At 28.9% G+C, this 22,049-nt stretch overlaps 2 protein-coding genes across 2 annotated transcripts; one reads left to right on the forward strand and one right to left on the reverse strand.

Annotated features, from left to right (window-relative positions):
• Positions 1-13,034: 13,034 nt before the first annotated feature.
• LOC141527624 (mite allergen Der p 3-like) lies at positions 13,035-14,993 on the reverse strand. Its single transcript, XM_074243194.1, has 3 exons — positions 14,963-14,993; positions 13,535-13,845; positions 13,035-13,448 (listed from the first exon to the last, which is right to left on the reverse strand). Exons 1-3 carry the CDS (start codon positions 14,991-14,993, stop codon positions 13,035-13,037), a joined length of 756 nt encoding a protein of 251 aa, XP_074099295.1.
• Positions 14,994-15,100: 107 nt separating this feature from the next.
• Positions 15,101-20,913, forward strand: LOC141527625 (chymotrypsin-1-like). Its single transcript, XM_074243195.1, has 5 exons — positions 15,101-15,112; positions 17,069-17,443; positions 17,497-17,641; positions 17,749-17,900; positions 20,719-20,913. Exons 1-5 carry the CDS (start codon positions 15,101-15,103, stop codon positions 20,911-20,913), a joined length of 879 nt encoding a protein of 292 aa, XP_074099296.1.
• The last annotated feature ends 1,136 nt before the right edge of the window (positions 20,914-22,049 follow it).

A 22,049-nucleotide genomic window follows, 5' to 3' on the forward strand; every position in this document is an offset into this window, starting at 1 on the left:
AAATTAAGCTTTAACTTACATATTTACATGTTTTTCTAAAACAAAAAATATCCATCTTGGGATCATTTTTAAGAATTTTTACTTTGCAGTCTTTTTGTCCACAGAAATGAAATATGTAGAGAACGCGGTTTGTCACGACGTTGGTGTCTACAATTCGCAACGGATCTTTACGAAATCCAGTATATTTATTCTACTGATAATTACAAAGCTTAAGGTCAAATATAAGCTTAATCGGTCATGTAGTTTTCAAATTACAAGATTTTGAAATTGAAAAAAATCCTAAAAAAACACTTTTTTTACAGTTTATTTATCGAGTAACTTCTGAATGCGAAATTGTATTAAATTTCTGTAAAATTTTCCGGAAAGCTCTTTCAATAAGCTTTAATTTTCATATTTTGTTGTATACGACAAAAATTACATTCAAATCTGCTATCTTTTTATGAAATTTGCGATTTTTTTCTCGAAATTACTGAAATTCTAAAACTTTTAATTGATTAAACGCCTTTAAATTTATTATTTTTATTGAAGTATGAAATCTACTTCCATTTCGGCTGCCAATGGCTTTTTTTCTCTCATGAATTACTACACAGAAAAAAAAATCAACTTGAATCAAGAGAAAAATTCTTGAACCGAGAAAATAATTTTGGAACGTTTAATTTTCTTGAACCAAGACGAAAAATTCTTGAATCAAGTAAAATGACTTAGTTTAAGAATATTTCTACTCAAATCAAGAAGATTAAGTTCTTCAAAATTATTTTGTATAATGGAATTTTCTGTTTCTACGACCAAGTACATAAGACGTAAGGAGTGAAGTAACAACACAAAACAAAAAATCTCTTCTATACACGATTTATTTGGCTATAAAATTCAAAATACCGGCATATACCTCATACGTTACACGGTTCGTGAGAGGTCATGCATTAAAGATGAACAAAACATATGTGCGCGAGTAAGAACCACTTGACCAACTTAGTATGCCCTGGTTGTTGACAACTTTATACGATAATGACAAAACAACTCGGAGATGTGGAGATTCATACAGTGAAACTACTGAACAGTAAAACTCCAGGGAAATCTAGAAGATAAGAAAAAAAAAATAAAACATAAATAAAAATCAACATCAACTAGTATGGGGAAAAAGTAATGATCAATGAAATAGAAATTCGAGTTAATGCACCGGAAGAAATCCGTGTCATCATTATGACAGAAGCCATCAGTTAATATATTCGATGTTTTATGTACATTTAACATTTATTTTTAGAAAGCTTCTATCCGAAGAAAAGATACTGTCTCGCACCAAGCACACGTTCGTGTGCGTGGAACATATGAGAATTTCAGTTCTCGATTACTCTAACACAAATTCACCTGTATAATCATCAAGATAAATGTGTTCCTTTAGAACACAAGCAAACGCCAGACAAACATTCACATCTATGGCGTGTGTTCGCAGTATTTCTCTTGCAAAGGGTGCGGCTTTGTATATATAGCATATAAGTGAATGAGTACCGGTGTATTTGCAGTAGATAAATGCAAAACGTCGAGAGAAAGACCGGGGCAGTGTGGCCAGATCGTGCGATTTTTTTAACCCCACTTTGTACCGCTTTCAATGTAGTCAGATGAGAGTGTCCTACAAAGTGGGGGTACGAAAAGAGCACGTTCTGGCCACACTGGACCGGGGTCGAGCAGGACTACCAGTACGAGGCAGAGTACGGTACAGTACAGAGGAATAGCGAATTAAAGAGGAATATATAATGGTATCATGTCTTCTATTTCTCCAATAGGTGGACTTGTGTTTACTTAATGATGCTACATTACCCATATGACTAGAAATACAGAGACTGGTGGAAAACGATCAAAGAATTTTCTTTGTATAAAGCTTAGTCTTCTACATCTATATCTTCTAGTGTATAAGATTTCGTATTACGTTTTGCAGCTGTGTTTGAAAGAACGGACTGGTGTCGGTCTCGCAATGTGGTATATGTGGACGTAGATTGGGATATCACAATACAAAGGTGAGTTAGATAGGCACAGGCACACGGCTTTGCACTAGAGCCAGAGCTCTCTATGTTAATGGATATCTCTGTTATCTTACGCAACCTCATTCCTAGGATTTCATAGCTAGTATCTGGGAATGTATGGCTTCTACTGTTATTGACACTATATTGCTAATTACTACCATGATTTTGAAGATTATGTTTCTATATATGTCTTCTATTGATTATTTCGATTCAATACAATAAGCACTGGATTAATTAATGTTAATTAATTGCGCTACGTTCCGTAATCTCAGTAAAAGATCCAACGCGATATTTAGTCAGATTATTGAAATTCTGATTCAATTTAGGTATTAGGCTGTTTTTTATTTATTTTTTGTGGCGTGCGATAAGATAGTTTGCAATGTTATCTGTCGTTTACTCCCGTTATTTGATTTTTAGGAGATTTCATAAGAATTTAACTATTGTATTTGTCCTCATGACGTAAATTTTCAAAAATTTTGCTATATTTCGACTTTATTCGACGAGTTGAGTCAGAAAATATATATGGTTTAAAAGTTTATAAATATAGACGATATAACATGGCTTGTCATGACGATGGTATCAGGCGTTTTGATCCTTCGACAAATATATCCCTGACAAAATATTCAAAAAAAAATATCCTTGAACAAAATATCTCCAAGACTAAATATCACACAAAATCCATGATAAGTCAGGGACAACCCGGTAACAAGTTTATGTGTTGGTAATTGAATTATTTAAGATATTTAGTCTGGCCCGAGTCGAAAAAATGAACTTACATTGAGCTTATAAATAAATTGTTTTTTATAGCAGTTAAGTTTATTTAAGTTAATTTTTTCAACTCGGGAGGGATCTTTTGTTGGGGATATATTGTCGGATCATCAAGAATCATGGAACCCACGACGATAGTGTCAACAATTCTTAAGGAATCCTTATAAAACTCAACATACTTTTTTTTAATAGACGATTACAAAAGTCAAGTTCAAATATGAGCTCAATCGGTCAATTACTTAAAAAATTACAGCATTTCAAAATTTTTAAAGTTTGAAAATTTCATACTCTTACTACTTTTTCTTCTTCAAATAACTTTTGAACGCGTCAGGATATTCAATTTCTGTAAAATGCATCTGAAAACTGAGAAATTAAACTTCAACTTATATGTTTTTCTAAATCAAAAGTTCAGTAATTTTCTCTTTATTTATTGTACGTTGTTGATTTAACAGTAAACTTTAAAAGCTAAAAACATTCTAAAAGGAAGTTTAAAATGAAATCTACTTCCATTTCGGATACCGAATGGCTTTTTTTTTTTTTTTTTTTTATAAACGACTACGTTTTACGATAAATGTAACTGAAAAATAAATTATTCATTTGAATTTTAGTTCATACTATATTTTCTATTTTGTAAAAAACGTTCATTCAATATTATGATAAGTTATATTTAATGTCTAATTATTTTGATAAGCAAACGTGATAATTAATAATGATATTTCAGTCTAAAGCGAAAAATTTCAAGGAGACAGGGATATATTATTTCTATTCAAGGACTTAAGAACTGGAATCCGGTCCACCTTCGGTTATTTCTACTGTATAAGATTCTTGCCCTGACAGTGGATCTAGATGTAATATAGTTGTAGTAATACCACTATAATGGTTACATATACGATATTTTGTTCAGATCCTTGTTTCTTTAATTTTATATTCACATCACGAGTTTTATTCTTAGGTTGATGGTAGATGGTATATTGTGCTTTAGACTGATGTGATGTACCCCGTACATATCAAGATGACGTCGACAAACGGATCTACATAAATAACTCGGAAAATAAAAAATTGTTTAATAAAAATACTATATCCTATGTTTGACATTGTAGCTATGAATTTTAATAAAATAAAGGTTCAATTTTTTTCTTATAAATTATTGTTATTATTATTATTAAATTTTTTGTTGTGAAGGATTTAGATATTTAAAGAAGCGTATGCATGGGAAATTTCAAGAGCTTATGCCGGCTTATACCCCAGTAGAATTTAGCAAGGAAGCTTGATGTTCTTATACTCTCTTTTATACTTTGAAAAGCAAGAGTTTTAAAGCACAAGTAGTATTATATAGCAATGTAGTATTTGTAGTACTTTGTTACTATGAGGAATAAATCTTCAACCGCATGATAAATAATCTTAAAAGCTATTAAAGAATTAAACTTTTCAACGCGCTCTGTTTGTCCCCTTTGCTTTAAATCCTGCGAGAAATGTTTTACCTCATAAAATGGTCTCTAGAGATTTAGATTATTTACATGACTGCCTGATTAATGTAATACCCTATGAATTCTCTAGATTCTTAAAGTATTATTTTTTGCCAAAAAATATTTATATCTTTTTTTCTTCATTTTTTATGAGGATATACACGATCTTCTGAGCGTAACCACTAAGTAATCATTTACCATAATATTACAGCCTTAATTAAGTGTGCTGAGACAAAATATAATCCTTGAATGTTTTTTTTTAACGCATTTTTTTTAATACATAGTAAAAAAATTTTCGTCACTGCGTCAAAAAATTTTGTGTTAAAAATTTTGGTATCAAATTCAATACAAATTTTTTTTTGACGTAAAATTTTTTACTTCGTACAATATGATATTAATAAAAATTTTGGTAATTTTTTAGAAATGCGTTCCACCATTTTAATTTTCACTTTTTTTAATGAAATTTTTTTTGTGTAATTTTGATATATATATTTTTTTTAAAAAACAAAAAAAAATGAACAATTTAAAAAAAAAATTTATAAATTTTTTTGAAAATTTTAACATTCAATTTTTTTTAAATGATTTGTTTTTTTTTATGTACTTTTTAAAAAAAATATATCAAAAAAAGATAAAATAGAAATTTCATCCAAAAACATGAGAGCCCAAATTTTTTTCAACTTCTGATGGCAAAAAAGCTATCGAAGTCTTTATTTTTTTCTTTCACAATATTTTTTTTGATAAATATGCCGTAAAAACGAACAGAAGAAAAAAAAGTTAGAAAATGTTAATTTTTCACCTAAATATGGCCAAAATAGGGTGGACCCCATTTATAAATAATTACGAAAATTTTTTAGACCAAGTACTTCTGATTTAGTAATAAAAAATAAATAATTAAAGTCTTACGTGTGTAAAAATTAAAATTCAAATGAAAAATTGATCATTTATTTTAAGCTTCAAATATTAACAATTAAAATTAACATAAGATAATGAAATAATTTATTAATAAGAAAAAGTGAATTAATAAATTACAAATTCTATTTAAATTTCTTAACATGCACAGACTTTTATTATTCGATTCCGTCTCTTAAATCCCTGACCAGTATTTTCAGAATCTCAAAGGACAAATTGTTAAGCCTTGACCTGGGTTCATGAATTGCTATAAGAATCTTCGACAACTTTTCCAAGAATTTAGTATTCGTTTCTATGTCTCACCTAGATATTCCATAAAGTATGACGGTGAAACTTTAAATCTCCTTACGATCTTGGAGGATACGTGCTCCGACCGTAAAGTCTGGATAGAAGTTAACTCCTTCCTCTATTTCCTTTATTTCATTTCAATTTCTTTCTTTTTCTTCTATCCCATTTTAAACGCTCAACTTCTTTTTCTTTCCCTCGCGTGTCCTTTATTTTCCCGGCGTCTTATGTTTATCGTCACCATCGTACAAGTCGATGTCGATATTTTTTCGCTCTGTTAACATATCATAAAATCCAACCAGAAAGTATCAAGACCAACTACAAAAACATTTTAAGAACGGGGTGTTTGTCACTACACGCGAACGATCTGTAGTAACGTCGTTGTTTATTGTTAACGAAAATTCAATAGGGTGTGAAATATTGTCCTCAATAGGTACTTTGTTGTGTGGAGCAATATTGTATCATGTGGGATTAAATCAACTTTTTTGGACAACGGCTAGGAGAGATTGTGTGGCGGCATTTGCGCCGAGTATCCATCACTAGGGGGCTGTCATTGACACGTGACTCGAGGCCTGGTTTCACCACCAGGAAAGATCCAAATGTCCGATGATTTAAATGCTATTGTTGTATATTAATTGTTTGCTGACATAAAACAATTGATTGTGCTTTCAATCATTATTAGTAAATTTCGTTTTAAATTCAACTATGGTGTTTGGTCTGATAATTAAAAGTTCCAGAAATTTTGCCATATTATATTTCTATGATAGCCAAGAAGGTTCAGAAAATACCATCCGTTTAAATGCTTATACATATATGTGCGTATGTATGTATACTGAGAGAAAAAATTTCTTTTGAAAAAAAATTGAATAATTACTGTAATAAAAAATTAATTTTTTGAAAATTTTCAACAATTTTGTTTCTTACACGGAAAAAACAAGATTATACTGGATATCATCCTAGATTATACTAAGTAAAAAAATTATACAGTGTATTATCTGGATTATACTCATTATAATCTGGATTATACTCATTATAATTTGGGTTATGCTCATTATAATCTGGATTATACTCATTATAAATTAAAAAAATTCACTTTTTTGGAATTTTTTCGATGACGATAACTCACGAACCAATGAATCGATTTTTACGTTCTTGACGGCTATCAACGTGGTTTTTTAGGCTCTAATAATTCTAATTATAAAAGAACAATTTGAACAATCAAATTTAATAGCAAGACAAAAACAAAATAAACTCAAAAATTGACTTAAAATTTTTCATATTCATTTCAATTTTTATTGTAACTTTATTGCCAATTGTTGGTCTATTATTAAACCTTAATTCTGATCATTTTACACTACCCTATATTTGTATCTCTATTTTTTCGAGACTCTTTATTCATTACTGTTAATCTTTCTAGTATAGAGGTACCGGAAAACAAAGGGGTAGTATAAATAATATGTGTATCTTTATTATACGGATATAGGAGGCATCGGATATCACACTAGTAGTATCCCAGAATCCCAGAGGAACTCATCGATCATTTCTACGAGAGTTTTCATCGCTGTTGTTTGGAATGGTAGCACCACACTCTCAAATGAGAAGAGTGGAGTATAGACGATAGTAGGATATAAATAGGAAGATACTGCTCACTTCTATTCATTATCAGCAGATATGAATTTACGTTTTGGCCAAATGCAATTTTTTCTGTTTCCATTCTTTAAATCCAATTTTCGTTACTCACTATTCCACTTCATCAGTTGAGTGTTTCCCTGTTTTTATTTTAGTAATTCATTTTATTCACTTTGTTTAATCCACAAGCTCTGCTTGCTTGTTCGATCGCGGTAGAAAATTCGCACGTGAAACAACCGCAGTTCTAGCTGTGGGACAATAGTTTGTGTTCAACCGACGGAAAAAGTTGGTCCATGTGAATTTGGAAAAGGACATAAATGTATGCATATTTTTTCATTCTGTCCCATATGCGATGACTCGATTACTCCACTTTGTGGCGTGCCGATTATGTGGAATGTGCATAATGAAAGCTTTATGATTTTACCAAAAACTTTTAGCACGTGAAACAAACATTAGGTCAAAGTAAGCTTTAAAGTAGTTTGCATTTTTCTTCATTTTTATTTATTAACCTCTCGTTACCAAAACTGTGAATTTTTTTTTTTTTTTTCGATAGTCCGTCATTAATTAATCTCTATAAAAATACCAGTTTCCTTTTCGTATTTTACATCGTTGATAATAATTATAAAAACTCTGGTAATGTTTCAAGTTTTTTAATTGTACAATTAAATATTTATTAATCTTCCACTATAAAATTACAATAATTATTTATCATTTTGATAAAGTATGACAATCATTGACAATATTGAATTTGTTATGCAAATAATTGTTATTGAATAATAAAAAGGATATCACTGTCTTGAATCAAGTAAAAAAAATCTTGAACTCAAAGTTTTTTTTTTTAGTTTAAGTAACTTTTACTTCATTAAACTATTTTTCGTCTTGATTCAAAACGAAGAAACTCTTTAAAATGATTATCGTGGATTAAAATTTTTTTTCGATAATCAAGTTGATTTTTTCAAAAGGCAGTATGAGTTTAGCTTACTTTAATAATTAAAAAATACTTAATATATTTCGTATTTTAAAAATAATAATCTCATTATTGATATAAAATACTAAAAATGTTTAAACTATTTAATTCTATTGAAAAATTGTAAATATTTCTTAGTTTAGGCTTATTACCCGACTAGACCTTATTAATTATTCGATTTAAAATATTACACCGTAATTATTGCACATTTCAAGCGCTAATATTAGGTGTGCTTTATTGTTGAAAGCAACACAGTAAAAAATTTTGCGTCATTGCGTCAAAAGATTTTGTGTTAAATATTTAACACTTTTATGTTTAAATTTAACATAAAAAATTTTTAACACATAATTTTTATATTCATTGTGCTCGGTGAATTTTTTCAAAAAGATCATACATGTTATAATGCTTTCCACAAGAGACATACCAATCTGAAAAAAAGAAAATTGCTTCAAAGAGTTTAATAAAAACTCAATTAAATATGACTTCCATGGTTTGAATGATTAAATCTTGTACGGTTTAATTTAAAGCACCTGCAAAATAAAAAAAAAATACGGACAGTAACAAGCAGTAAATTAAATATCGGAAAGAATGCTTTGATTTAAACGATCACTTAGATTTAAATAAAGAACATTCAGGTCCGGAAGACTCACTTTCATCCTGATAATCATAATAGATAGAAGCGTACAACCCCTACAGTATTCTATAGACTCGTTATGAGCTCGAAACTGTTTTGTTGTAAATTTCAAGTCGAAAGGCAGCCAGATATAGGCACTTTTACCTCAAAGAGGGTTTAGTTATAGCTCGGAAAGTTGCGCTCTCAGCATTTGGCGTCATTTATCCCCTTTTAATCCGCCGTTAAAATTGAAAAAGCGTTGGCGAGTTGTCGACTAGTTCTCTCAGTGTTTCGTCGCTGGCTCAAAGGGGCCACTTGCACTTTTCTAGACTTGCATTAAAAGAGAAAAAGGAGTAAAAGTAAGCGCAAAAAAGGAAAAAAAAAAGTAAACAGAAAAATACGGTAGTGGAATAATATATAAGAGGTGAGGGTGCGGAAAAACCCGAGTGAGTGTACACGTCCACCCAGACTTTTTTAGAGAATATCAACCCCGTAAATAGGCAGACACGTTTTACTAATATTACTACCGAGTACATACCTCCAACATTTTCTAAACTTCTCGTAAATTTATTTCATGTGACAACTATGGGTAATATAATGTTGTCGGGGAACTGACACAGACTTCAAATAGGCTTGTGTTTAGGTATGTCATGGAATTTCAAGTCAATGTCTTTTTATGCATAACCATGGAAAGGTAACAAGGAATTGTTTTTTTTTAATAATTTTTATTGACTTTTTTTGTTGATTTTTTTTTAGAAAATTTTTTTAAATAAAACATTTTTTTTTTTTTTTCAAAGCAATATAACTTGTTTACTTGTTCTTAAACGACTTCTTCATAATTTGAATTAAACTAGCTAGTTGTTTCCTCGTAAATGAAAATAATATTAATAGGTTATATGACTGAAAAGGACTTTAATTAATTAACCTTCTTGTGTATTGTTTGCCAACTTTTCCGAGCAGTCTTGAGCAGTTGAATAAAAGTTGCTTCTATTGAACCTGAACAACCCTCTACTCAGAAAATAGTGAGTAGAGTTACAACTCTAATTACTATAAACCTATTAATTGTTATTTCATTGTATAATTAATCAAAAAATTGCTCGATAGCTACAGTGATATATTTTATTAACGCAATCAGAGAATGATAAATTAAATAATCCATTCGCTGAAGTATTTAAGGAAATAAAAATAAGATTAAGTAGCTGAATTTCTACCCTCTGTTAATTAATAATTCAAGATGTTGTGTGTACATGCGTAAATATTGTGATAAAATATTGTGCGACTTCACTATCTAATTGGTTCCGGAAGGGTGAATTCAAGAGTTTTATTGGAAAATAGATGGATTAATTATTCTACATAATTAAGAGAGTAAGGAAAATTTTGTCTCCGGCATATTTATATGATAAAATGAGTTTTTTTAAATTAGATTTAGTATCATTGGAAAGGTCTTGACCTTAATTTGTCTTTTTAATGTAGGTCATTTATTAAATTATTTATTTTTGTGCATGAGCATGTGTTTATATGTCAAAAATTAATTTATGCAGTTAAGAGACTGAGAAAAATTTAGTAACGATATCTTTATCATACATTGAGTTTGATATTTTTTCAGCGATAGTAATTTATGATTTAAATAATCGAAAGAGTAAAGAATGTTTTATGACGAGCATATTTTTATTTCAAAAGGAACTTTTATAGTTAAATTTGGTATCACTAGAAAGGTCTTGACAAGAATTTATACTTTTTTTCGGTTTTATATATTTTTTAGTGATGGTCAATTTTTTATGTTAAGTTTTTGGAGGAGTTTTTAATAATTTTTTGGTTCTATAAATTTGTTCCGTCAGATTTATCCATTAAATTATTTGTAATTGATCCTGTGATAGCACTATTATTTTAAAAATTTTTTTTAAAAGTACCCATACTATCTATAGTGCGATTAGAAATATTAAAAAATTGTTAAGCTAATATTTTTTTATTCAATTCGTAAATTTCAACAGCCGTATAGTGACTGCAGGTTACTAGTTGTTATATTAATTTTTTCTCATCGATAAATATATTTTTTTTTTATAAACAATTTAAGGCCGAAATTTTGGTCAAAAATCGATTTTTTTTGAGAAACCGCCATTTTGTCAAAAAAATTTATTTGGCTTATTCCTTCGATGAATTACTAGATTTAACATTACTTTAACGAAAACTGCTTGGTTTTTTAATTTCAGAGATATAGTGGTCACCGCAAAACGTCTTTTTTGAGAGGAGTTCCTGGAGATTAGCTGTAGCTTCTTTCCAAATAAATATTTTTACCAAAACTAAGTCTTAAAATACAGTTAAAAGATACCATAATATGTGTACAAATTTTTAGATCAATAAATTTAAAAGTTTTCTCAGAAAAAATTCTGGGAAATTCGCCTTCTAACTGTATATAACTCCTTAACTAAAATGATATTTAAAAAGTAATTTTTTTAGTATCTACTAGAATAAAAGACATTAAGTTTAAAAGAAATAAAGAATTTAAATTACATTTTCGTAATTTCGGTTTTATTTAAGTTATTACACTTCCAAATTGTTGGAATATTTAATTCTGCGATAAATTAGCATACTTTTTGAGAGTAATCCAGAAACTCGAGCTAAATCCCCGTGTATTTAGTTTGGAAATTTCAAACAATTTAGCTGCGCTACCAATTAATGCGAGTTGCATCTGTATCGCAGACTAGTTTCGGATACTCGCCAATTCGGATGAAATATAAAATAAATAGAAACTAAAACGTGTTATATGTGTATAGACGGATTTAACAGTACTGCAGTTGAGAAAGTAAAGGCAGTAAAGAATATATAAGACCCTGATGCTGCCTTGGTAAAGATCTCACGGCTTTCGTGTCAAAAGATTTATATCCGATACGTTCACTACTGATACAGATAACTCTGAGGATTTTAGATTACTTCTTCCCGAAAATTTATCACCAAGGAAATATTGTTTTCTATTTATTTTCCATGGTCGATTTTCTGGAAAAATTCCTACATTCGAAGCCTTTTTAACATAAAAATATCTTCACTTTTGTAAGACAATGTCAATTGCATCTTATAACACAATGCTAAAAATATATAAGTTTATTTTTAAGTAATAACTTTGTCGTAACGATAAAATCTTAACTTTAACTCTTACCTTAAATAACTTTAGAAGTAAATTTATCGAAAAGTTATAAGAGATCTTTTTTGTAGAATGTTCAATGCTGTACTAAAATACGTATTATAAGAGATATAACGGGATATGAAATTCCAAAGTTTAAAAAAAAAAAAATTCTCCTTTTTAATAAGAAAAAAATTTTGATTCTTTTGAGAATATACGAGCATTGTGGAAATTTTTATTTAGAGACTTTTTAGATGTTTTTATCCGCAGGTTAAATGCGAGCAGATGAATTCTAAAAATTTGAACGACTAGAATAAACCGAGTGCTTAATTAAATTATCCTCTGAAGGGGACATTTTTTAACACTGCTTTTATAATGAAGTAAACTTTAAGCATTGACACGATTTTTAATTTTTTGCCCAGAAATTACGGACAAATAATTAGGGAAAAAAAATCACAGAGCGACAGTATATTTTTTAATAATAAGTTCGATAGAAAAAAATTTAATTCGATATAGAAAAAAAATACCTAATTTGTTTTTTCCGTTTAGCTATTTGAACTATAAATAATCTAAAATAATTTAAAATAATAGTTAGGAAAAAAATGTTATATTGAAAAATCCGCATTTAAAAAAAAGATTACTCGTATCAAATTCGTTAATAAATTTCAAATGTGAAAGCGGTATTGTCCTGCTTGAAAAAATTAATTTTTTTTGCGGTAAATAGTTTATGCGTCGAGATCAAATTCTACAATACAACCATTTTTAAAGCTTCTAAAATTAATAAGAAATACTGAAAATTGTATTTAAGAGTAGTGTTTTATTAATAAAATAATAAAATTGAACAGGATGGCCATAGTGAAGGCTTTTACTTCACAGCGATATTATTTTCTACCATAGTATTACTACCATATACATCGTGATTAAGCTTTTAAAATAATTATTGAGCTAGAGTTTTTTTAATTATAAATTTTAATTCTCGGAAGTCAGATAATGAATGCTGGTATAGCCCGTAGGTTTATTGATGTGATCTTTGATAGCACATACAACTATCAGGATAGGTTAAGACACTCTATATCAATACTACTTTAGGTGTGGATAGTAATTTTTTGATCAAAAAATTTTAGGATGATTTGAAAAATTATCGAAATTCTTCAACATTTAGAAATTGAATAGATATATTTCTTATTCTCATGTTAATGGAAACATATTTCTTGATTTAGTTTGAATCAAGACAGTATTTTAATTAAAAAAAAGTTAAATATTAATTTATGATGTTTGTAATCCAGTCCATGTAATAAGAGACATTGGTGTGAATATCTGGATCACCTAGGGCATATAGCAATCCCCATGAAATAATTCCAACCAATTTTCCTTCACTGTTAATCACAGGACCGCCACTGTCACCAACGCAAGTACCCTTTCCTATTGGTGAAATTGTGCAAAATTGACCGTCCCCAAGTTTGTTGTTCAAACATTTCTGACATTTCGAGATTGCCAGTGTCCTTACAGATATCTTCTTCAAGGTTTTACTGAGGGAATTTGGTTGAGATTCAGTCATTCCAAAACCAATAGCAGTGACGTTTTTACCGCTTTCTATCGGTCCTGATGCAAGAGCAACTGAACGAGCAGGAGCAGACTTTGGCTGGTTATCCCCCAATTGTATTTTCTGTTTCGTCTACGGTCAATAAAATTAATTTTCTTAGCATCATCAAAACCTTGAATAATGTAATTATTGATATCATTGATAGAAATTATTATTACCTTAACTATTGCGATATCATTTGTTGAAGTGGGGTTTGTTTCGTCAAAGTTTGGGTGACTGAATATTTTTTCTATGCTGTGTTTTTTTCCTCCAATTTGAAAATCTGTTATGCCACTAATTACTACTGTTTTATTTATTTTTGTCTGAGTAAAGTTTGCAAAACAGTGAGCTGCCGTTATGACATGCCGTTCATCAACTATGGCACCACCACAGAGAAGTGTCCTGTTTTTAGCTAAAGAAACGAAGAACTTGAATTCTCCCTCTTTAGAATCTTCACCACCGTGAATTCTCGAAGGCTCATGCCCATAAACTGTTAACACAAATATTGCAATATTTATTGCTCTGCTTTAATTAAAAATTATTAATAGAAGAAATTGCATTGTTACAGTTATAATAAAGACTCATTAATTTTTCTTGGTAATGTCCGATTAAATATAGTAAACCCAAATTGTAATTACCTGTTGCGGTCAACGCCAAAAAAAATAAATATTGAAATGCTTTTAGGGATCATTTTTCATGATGATTTTTTAACGAGTATCTAGTTGTCTAAGCTCACTAGAATTCGAGTGTCATTTACGAACTTATTAGAAACAATAAAATGTTATTATTTTATATTACTATGAATCCGGTTGTAATTTAGTGACAACTCAATTAAAAGTGATGTTAAAAATACCCGTTAAGTTCTATTTTCAGTCATAGTTTAAGTCATCGTCTTAATTATGTAAGAATTATTCAATTCTAAAATAAGTCCTCCAAATTTACAGACCTGTCTGAAACATTTACAAAATTTGCCAGATCAGAGAAGTGATAGAAAAATAAGACATTCATAAAATCTTTATGAATGTCACTGCACTGTTTTTTCACCATTTAAAAATTTTCTCAAAAAAATAATATTTAAGCTGTGGTTAAGAATTTTAATACAGTTTAACCATTTCAAGATCTAAAATATCTATTTTCGATCCTGCCTTATTAGCTATTAACAACAAAATAGAAAATTTTTTAATATATAAACTTTTTTTAGGCATAGAAAAAGAATCAAATTCTCACCCGTCGGTTCATCGGCGAAACATTATGCAATAAAAATTATAATAATTAATTTCATAATAAGTAATTATTGGAGTCACGCGGTTTTATATTTTATTTCCCAATAATTTAATTTATAATTACAACTAAAATAATCTAAACATAAAAAAATTTCATTAAAACAGTCCAATAATTAACGATTCAATTATTAAATGATTAAATAAATATTTCAAGCAAAAATCGAAATTAAGAGAAATAAGTATTTACCAAGCTAAGGAAAAACAACATTTTATTTTCGGAGAAAGGGGCAATATCTGTGATATTTTATTTTCTTTTAATTTATAGTGTATTTACAAAAACCTAATTTAAAAAACGAGTTTTTAATTGTTAGACTGATAAAACACCAGTCGTATTTTCTATGAGTAAATCATCCATATCAATTTCTAATCAATAAGTCGATAATGGACCCTCGGCGTTAGAAAAAAAGTTCACCGGCATTCGAAATAGAAGTAGATTTCATTTTATTTTTTTCTGTGGACAAAATGACTGCAAAAGTAAAATTTCTTAATAATGATCCTAAGATGGATATTTTTTGATTTAGAAAAATATATAAACATGTAAATTAAAGCTTAATTTCTTAGCTTTTAAATGTATTTAACAGAAATTAGATTTCTCGACGCATTTAAAAGTTATTTGAAGGAGAATTAGTGAAAGTACGAAATTTTCAAATTTTCAAAATTTTTAAATGCTGCAATTTCTAAAATAATTGACCAATTGAGCTCTTATTTAAACTGAATCTTCGAAATCGTCTATAAAAAAAGTATGTTGAGTTTCCTAAGGATCCCTTGAGAATTATTGACGTTATCTTCGAGACAAACCACGTTATGTCCTATATGTTTATAAACTTTTAAACTATATATTTTCGGACTCAGCTTGTCGAGTCAAGTCGAAATACAGCAAAATTTTTGTAAAGAAACGTCATGAGGACCAATGCAATAGTTAGATTTCTATGAAATTTACTAAGAAGTTAATTAAAAAAAAAAAGAAAATAATAAAATTGGTTAGAAGCAAAATAAATGTAAAAGTTTGGTAAGTATACATCTGTACATGATGTTTATCGAGTTTTAGTGGAATGTGGATAAAGGCCAGAATGAAGGTCGCCTACGGCTCTCGACTGGTCGAGAGAGAATAACATCCGGGGAGAATAGAAGTGGGAAGGACATCGTCTTTAATGGAATAACCAAATGATAACCAAATAGATTTTTTTTTCTACCTTTTTTAATTACGTCTTTTCCAGTTTTGTTTGTCTATTCAAAAGTTTTTGTTGTTTCATTTATCATTAATCAGCAATTTCTCCTCTCTGGAGATTATAATGTGTTATATTCGATCCCGCTAGGTCTTCAGAACATGATACTGGTCATTGTTTTCGAAAAAATAGAAGGCTTATAATGATATTTTTACTGCCTTATGTCCTATTGAAATACTTATAAGATCGGTCAGTTGAATGTCTTCTTTTCAATAAAATTTTAATTTCTTCCGATCCACGCTATCGATTTGCTGAAAATAGTATATGCTCATTTCTTTAATCTCTTAATTTCGAATTTTGCTTGAAATATTTATTTAATCATTTAATAATTGAATCATTAATTATTGGATTAAATTTTAATGAGATTTTTTTATGTTTAGATTATTTTAGTTGTAATTATAAATTAAATTATTGGGAAATAAAATATAAAACCGCGTGACTCCAATAATTACTTATTATGTAATTAATTATTATAATTTTTACTGCATAATGTTTTGCTGATGAACCGACGGGTGAAAATTTGATTCTTTTTCTATGCCTAAAAAAAGTATATATTAAAAAATTTTCTATTTTGTTGTTAAAAGATAATAAGGCAGGATCGCAAATACATATTTTAGATCTTGAAATGGTTAAGTTGTATTAAAATTCTTAACTACAGCTCAAATATTATTTTTTTGAGAAAATTTTTAGATGGTGAAAAAACAGTGCAGTGACATTCAAAAAGATTGTCTAATTTTTCTATCAGTTCTCTGATCTGGCAAATTTTGTAAATGTTTCAGACTTGTCTGTAAATTTGGAGAAATTGCTTTAGAATTGAATAATTCTTACATAATTAAGACGATGACTTAAACTATGACTGAAAATAGAACTTAACGGGTATTTTTAACATCACTTTTAATTGAGTTGTCACTAAATTACAACCGGATTCATAGTAATATAAAATAATAACATTTTATTGTTTATAATAAGTTCGTAAATGACACTCGAATTCTAGTGAGCTTAGACAACTAGATACTCGTTAAAAAATTATCATGAAAAATGATCCCTAAAAGCATTTCAATATTTATTTTTTTTGGCGTTGCCCGCAACAGGTAATTACAATTTGGGTTTACTATATTTAATCGGACATTACCAAGAAAAATTAATGAGTCTTTATTATAACTGTAACAATGCAATTTCTTCTATTAATAATTTTTAATTAAAGCAGAGAAATAAATATTCTAATATTTGTGTTAAAGTTTATGGGAATGAGCCTTCGAGAATTTACGGTGGTGAAAATTCCAAAGTGGGAGAATTCAAGTTCTTTGTTTCTTTTGCTAAAAACGGGAAACATACCTGTGGTGGTTTTATATTTGATGAATGCCATGTCATAACAGCAGCTCACTGTGTCGCAAACATTCAGATTGATCTAAATAAAACGTCAATAGTGAGTAACATAACAGATTTGCAAATTGGAGGACAAGAATACCCCATAGAGAGAATAATCATTCACCCAAACTATGACGATTCATACCCCTCTTCACCTGATGATATTGCAATACTTAAGGTAATCGTAATTTCTATCAATGATATCAACTCTTAAATTATTTAGGGTTTCGATGCTGCTTAAGAAACTTATTTTTCTGATCGTAGATGGAACAGAAAATACAATTGGGCGATGACCAGCAAAAGTCTGCTCCTGCTCGTTCAATTGCTCTTGCATCAGGACCGATAGAAAGCGGTAAAAACGTCACTGCTGTTGGTTTTCGAATCACTGAATTTCATCCGAAATACCTCAGTAAGACCTTGAAGAAGATATCTGTGCAGACACTGGCAATCTCAGAATGTCGAAATATTTTAAACACGAGCTTTGGGACAGTCAGATTTGTACAATTTCTCCAAAAGGAAAGAGTGTTTGTAATGGCGACAGTGGCGGTCCATTGATCAATGATGAAGGAAAAGTGGTAGGTGTTGTTTCATATTTAGTACCTTGTGCTCAAGGTTATCCAGATGTTTACACCAACCTCGCTTATTTCCGTGACTGGATTTTGAAAACAGTAACTCCAAATTAACTTATTTTTCATTTATGTACTGTCCTGATTCAAACTAAATCAAGAAATATGTTTCCAATAACATGAGAATAAGAAATATATCTTATCAATTTCTAAATGTTGAAGAATTTCGATAATTCTTTAAGTCATTCTAAAGTTTTTTGATCAGAAAATTACTATCCACACCTAAAGTAGTATTGATAAGAGTGTCTTAATCTATCCTGATAGTTGAATGTGGTATTAAAGATCACATCAATAAACCTACTGGCTATACCTGCATTCTTTATCTGACTTCCGAGAATTAAAATTTATAATTAAAAAAACTCTAGCTCAATGATTATTTTAAAAGCTTAATCACGATGTACATGGTGCTAATACTGTTGAAAATAATATCGCTGTGAGGTAAAAGCCTTCACTATGGTCATCCCGTTCAATTTTATTATTTTATTAATAAAACACTGCTCTTAAATACAATTTTCAGTATTTCTTATTAATTTTTGATGCTTTAAAAATGTTTGTATTGTAGAATTTAATTTTGACGCATAAACTATTTACCGCAAAAAAAATTAATTTTTTCAAGCAGGACAATACCGCTTTCACATTTGAAATTTATTAACGAATTTGATACGAGTAATCTTTTTTTTAAATGTGGATTTCTCAATATAACATTTTTTTCGTAACTATTATTTTAAATTATTTTAGATTATTTATAGTTCAAATAGCTGAGCGGAGAGAATAAAGTAGGTATTTTTTCTATAATTGTATCGGTATTCTTATAGGAAAATTTCCTATGCTAACATATTTATAATTTCTATGATACATAGTGAAAATTTTTATCGATCATAATAATCATGACTCTGTTTTACAACTATGGCTATACAGAAATAGCACATTAATATTTATAAAGGAATATGTGATTTTTGCCTCACTACATTGATAAGGTAAATTTTGTAACTCTTTCAGATTTGTCAATAAATTTGGAGGATTTATTTTTTCTGTGTCTGTAGAGAATAATTGTTTTTTAAAGATAGAGCACCATTATCTATTAAAATAGAAGCTATTAAAAAATGAATATTTTCTTCTTAGTGTCTTAAGTCGATGACTTAAACTGCGACTTAAAATAGAACTCAACGCGTCTTTTCATTATAATTATCAGTTCAACTGTTATTTTACTATAATTGATCGTTTCCTTACAGTTTAGAAAAATAAATTTTTATTGTTCCTGACAAGGTATTTTGGATTTTGTTTTAGATCTTGAAATAGTTGAGCTGTATTAAAATTCTTATCTACAGCTCAAATATTATTTTCTTAAGAAAATTTCTCTGTGACTGCTCTGATATGGCGTTTTGTAATTTTTTCATACTTGTCTGTAAATTTGGAGGACTTATTATAGAAATGAATAATTTTTACATAATTAAGACGATGCCTTGAACTATGACTGAAAATAGAACTTGACGGGTCTTTTTATCATAATTTATAATTGGGCTGTCAATAAATTATCAACGGATTCATGATAATATAAAACAATAACTTTTTATTGTTTCAATTATATTGTTGACTAAAATAATCAATTCACAGAGTATAAATACGAATAACAAAGTTTGTAAGTCATACTCGAATTCTAGCGAGTTTAGACAACTGGATACTCGATAAAAAATCATCGAGAAAAATGATCACTAAAAGCGTTCTAACGTTTATTTTTTTGTGTTGACCGTAACAGGTAATTATTATTTTGGTTTACTATCTTTATAACTGTAACAATGAAATTTTTGAAAATCTTATCAAGTAAGGTACCCGCGGGTAATAAGGCCTAAGTGATAGAAATGCTATTTAAAATAACCGCTTCCGCTAACGAATTCTCTAGTAGAAGCGTCTAGCATAGAAATGTCGCTACAAGTTTATAGAGTCCCGATATAACGTTTCTCGTCTTCTATATTTCATCATCCTAAATATGCTAAAGTAGCGCAGAAGAATTCCTAAAAAATGATTTGATTAAATTGTAAACATTTTTTATAATCATGTATTTAATAATTTAAAATCATTGTTCTAATTTTTATCAACATCGCAAAAAGTATTGTTGCTCAATTTAAGTTATGATTGATCTCTAATACCAATTTTATCAAGTATAGTATAACTATTTCCAGTATGTATAACCCGCAGGCCTTATTACCCTACTGTAGTAAAATAAGGCCTATTCGAAAGATTTTAAAAAAAATTTAATTTTGTGTTTTTTTATTGTGAAAATTATTATTACTTCATTATATTTTGTGACTAATGTATTAATTAAAAAATTTATGATACGTTGTAAAAATTAAATGCAAAATTTTCGATTTTTTTCAAAATCTCTCTTAGCTTGGTCTTATTACCCGCCGGTACCTTATAACTGAAAATAATTTTTCATAATTTAAAATATAGCAATGAATTTTTCAATATTTATGTTAACAGTTAATGGGAAGTCGCCATCGAAAATTTATAATGGTGAATGGGCCAAAGAAGGAGAATTTGGATTCGTTGTTTCCATAATTGTAAATAACCGGCATTTTTGCGGTGGTTTCATTATTACAGATATACATGTTTTGCACCCATAACTCGGACACAATTTGTTAATATGGCGGTAAGAAGTCACACAATAGATTCGGAATGGGGAGGTCAAATATATCGTGTTAGAAGAATGTGGACTCACCGTTACTACAACGGTTCAGATCCAGCTTCACCATGATATCGGATTGATTGAGGTAGTAATAATTCCTATCAATTATGTCAATACACAAATCCTTTAGGGTTTTGATGATATTAAGAAACTTATTTTTTTGATCATTGGGAGGGTCAAATTTGCACAACTTCACCAAGAGGATACGGTCTTTGCCATGGTGATAGTGGCGGTCCGTTGATCACTCGTGAAGGAAAATTAGTTGGACTTGTTTCATGGGGAATCTCTTGTGCTCAAGGTAGTCCAGATGTTTTCACCAACGTTCCTCTGTACTATGAATGGATTACGAATATAATTACTCAAACTTAACTTATTTTTCATTCATGTGCTGTCTTGATTCAAAATTAATCAAATAATATGTTTTAGTTAAATCTATTCCCTTTTTCTATTTGTTGAAGAATTTTAATAATTTTCTCAATCATCTTAAATTTTTTTAATCAGAAAATTGTTATTCACACCTAAAATGAACTAGAATTCTAATGTGACTTACAAACTATGTTTTTGGTATTGATAATTTGTAGATTGATTATTTTAACAAAAAATAAAAGTTATTTTTACATATTTTAAGAAAATTGGGTGTAATTATTTAAAAGCTCAATAAATATGTGTATTAAATAAACAAATTGAGTTCTTTTTCTAACCATAGGTTGAGGTATTGACTTTGTTATCCAGGAAATACATACTGAAAAAAAATTCAACTTATAAAAATAAATTTTTATTATAAACAACAAAGTGTCGGTTAGAATACTCAATCTTCTAATTATAAATCCGGATTAGAAACTTTTTCACTCTCGATATCTAGTGAGATCGTTTGGATATTTGAAAAAAAATCATTAAAAGAAATGATCGCGGAAAGCATTCCAATATTTATTTTACTGGCCATCGTCGCTGCAGGTAATTACTTTTTGGTTTTCAATTTCGTATATCTATATTATATATATAAAAAAAAAAATAGTTCAATTTTTGGCCACATATGGGCACTTCCTATCATCTCAGTTTTATCTTATTACACAGAAAAAAAAATTAACTTGATTCAAGAGAAAAATTCTTGAACCAAGAATATAATTTTGAAGAGGGTAATTGTCTTGAATCAAGACGAAAAATTCTTGAATCAAGTAAAATTTCCTCGAATCAAGAAAAATTTTCTTAAATCAAGAATTTTTCTACTCAAATCAAGAATATTGAGCTCTTCAAAAATATATACTTGATTCAAGAACATTTTTTTTTCTGTGTAGAAAACCGAACGCGCTTCTGTCAAAATGATTATCATCGACAATTTATTTAATCAATATTTTTCATTATATGAATAAGACGTGCACTTTTGGATTTTACAAAATTTTTTAAATTAGGTTTTTTAATTTTTTTTAATGAAAATTAAATTTTATGAATTAGTACTTTCTTAAGTAATGCAAAAATTTAGCTATTAATAATTTTCATTTTAAAAA

This window comes from Cotesia typhae, unplaced genomic scaffold (genome assembly GCF_013202065.1).
Source record: "Cotesia typhae breed Kobodo isofemale line unplaced genomic scaffold, CoteBio_Ctyphae contig_4, whole genome shotgun sequence".
NCBI lineage: Eukaryota > Metazoa > Arthropoda > Insecta > Hymenoptera > Braconidae > Cotesia > Cotesia typhae.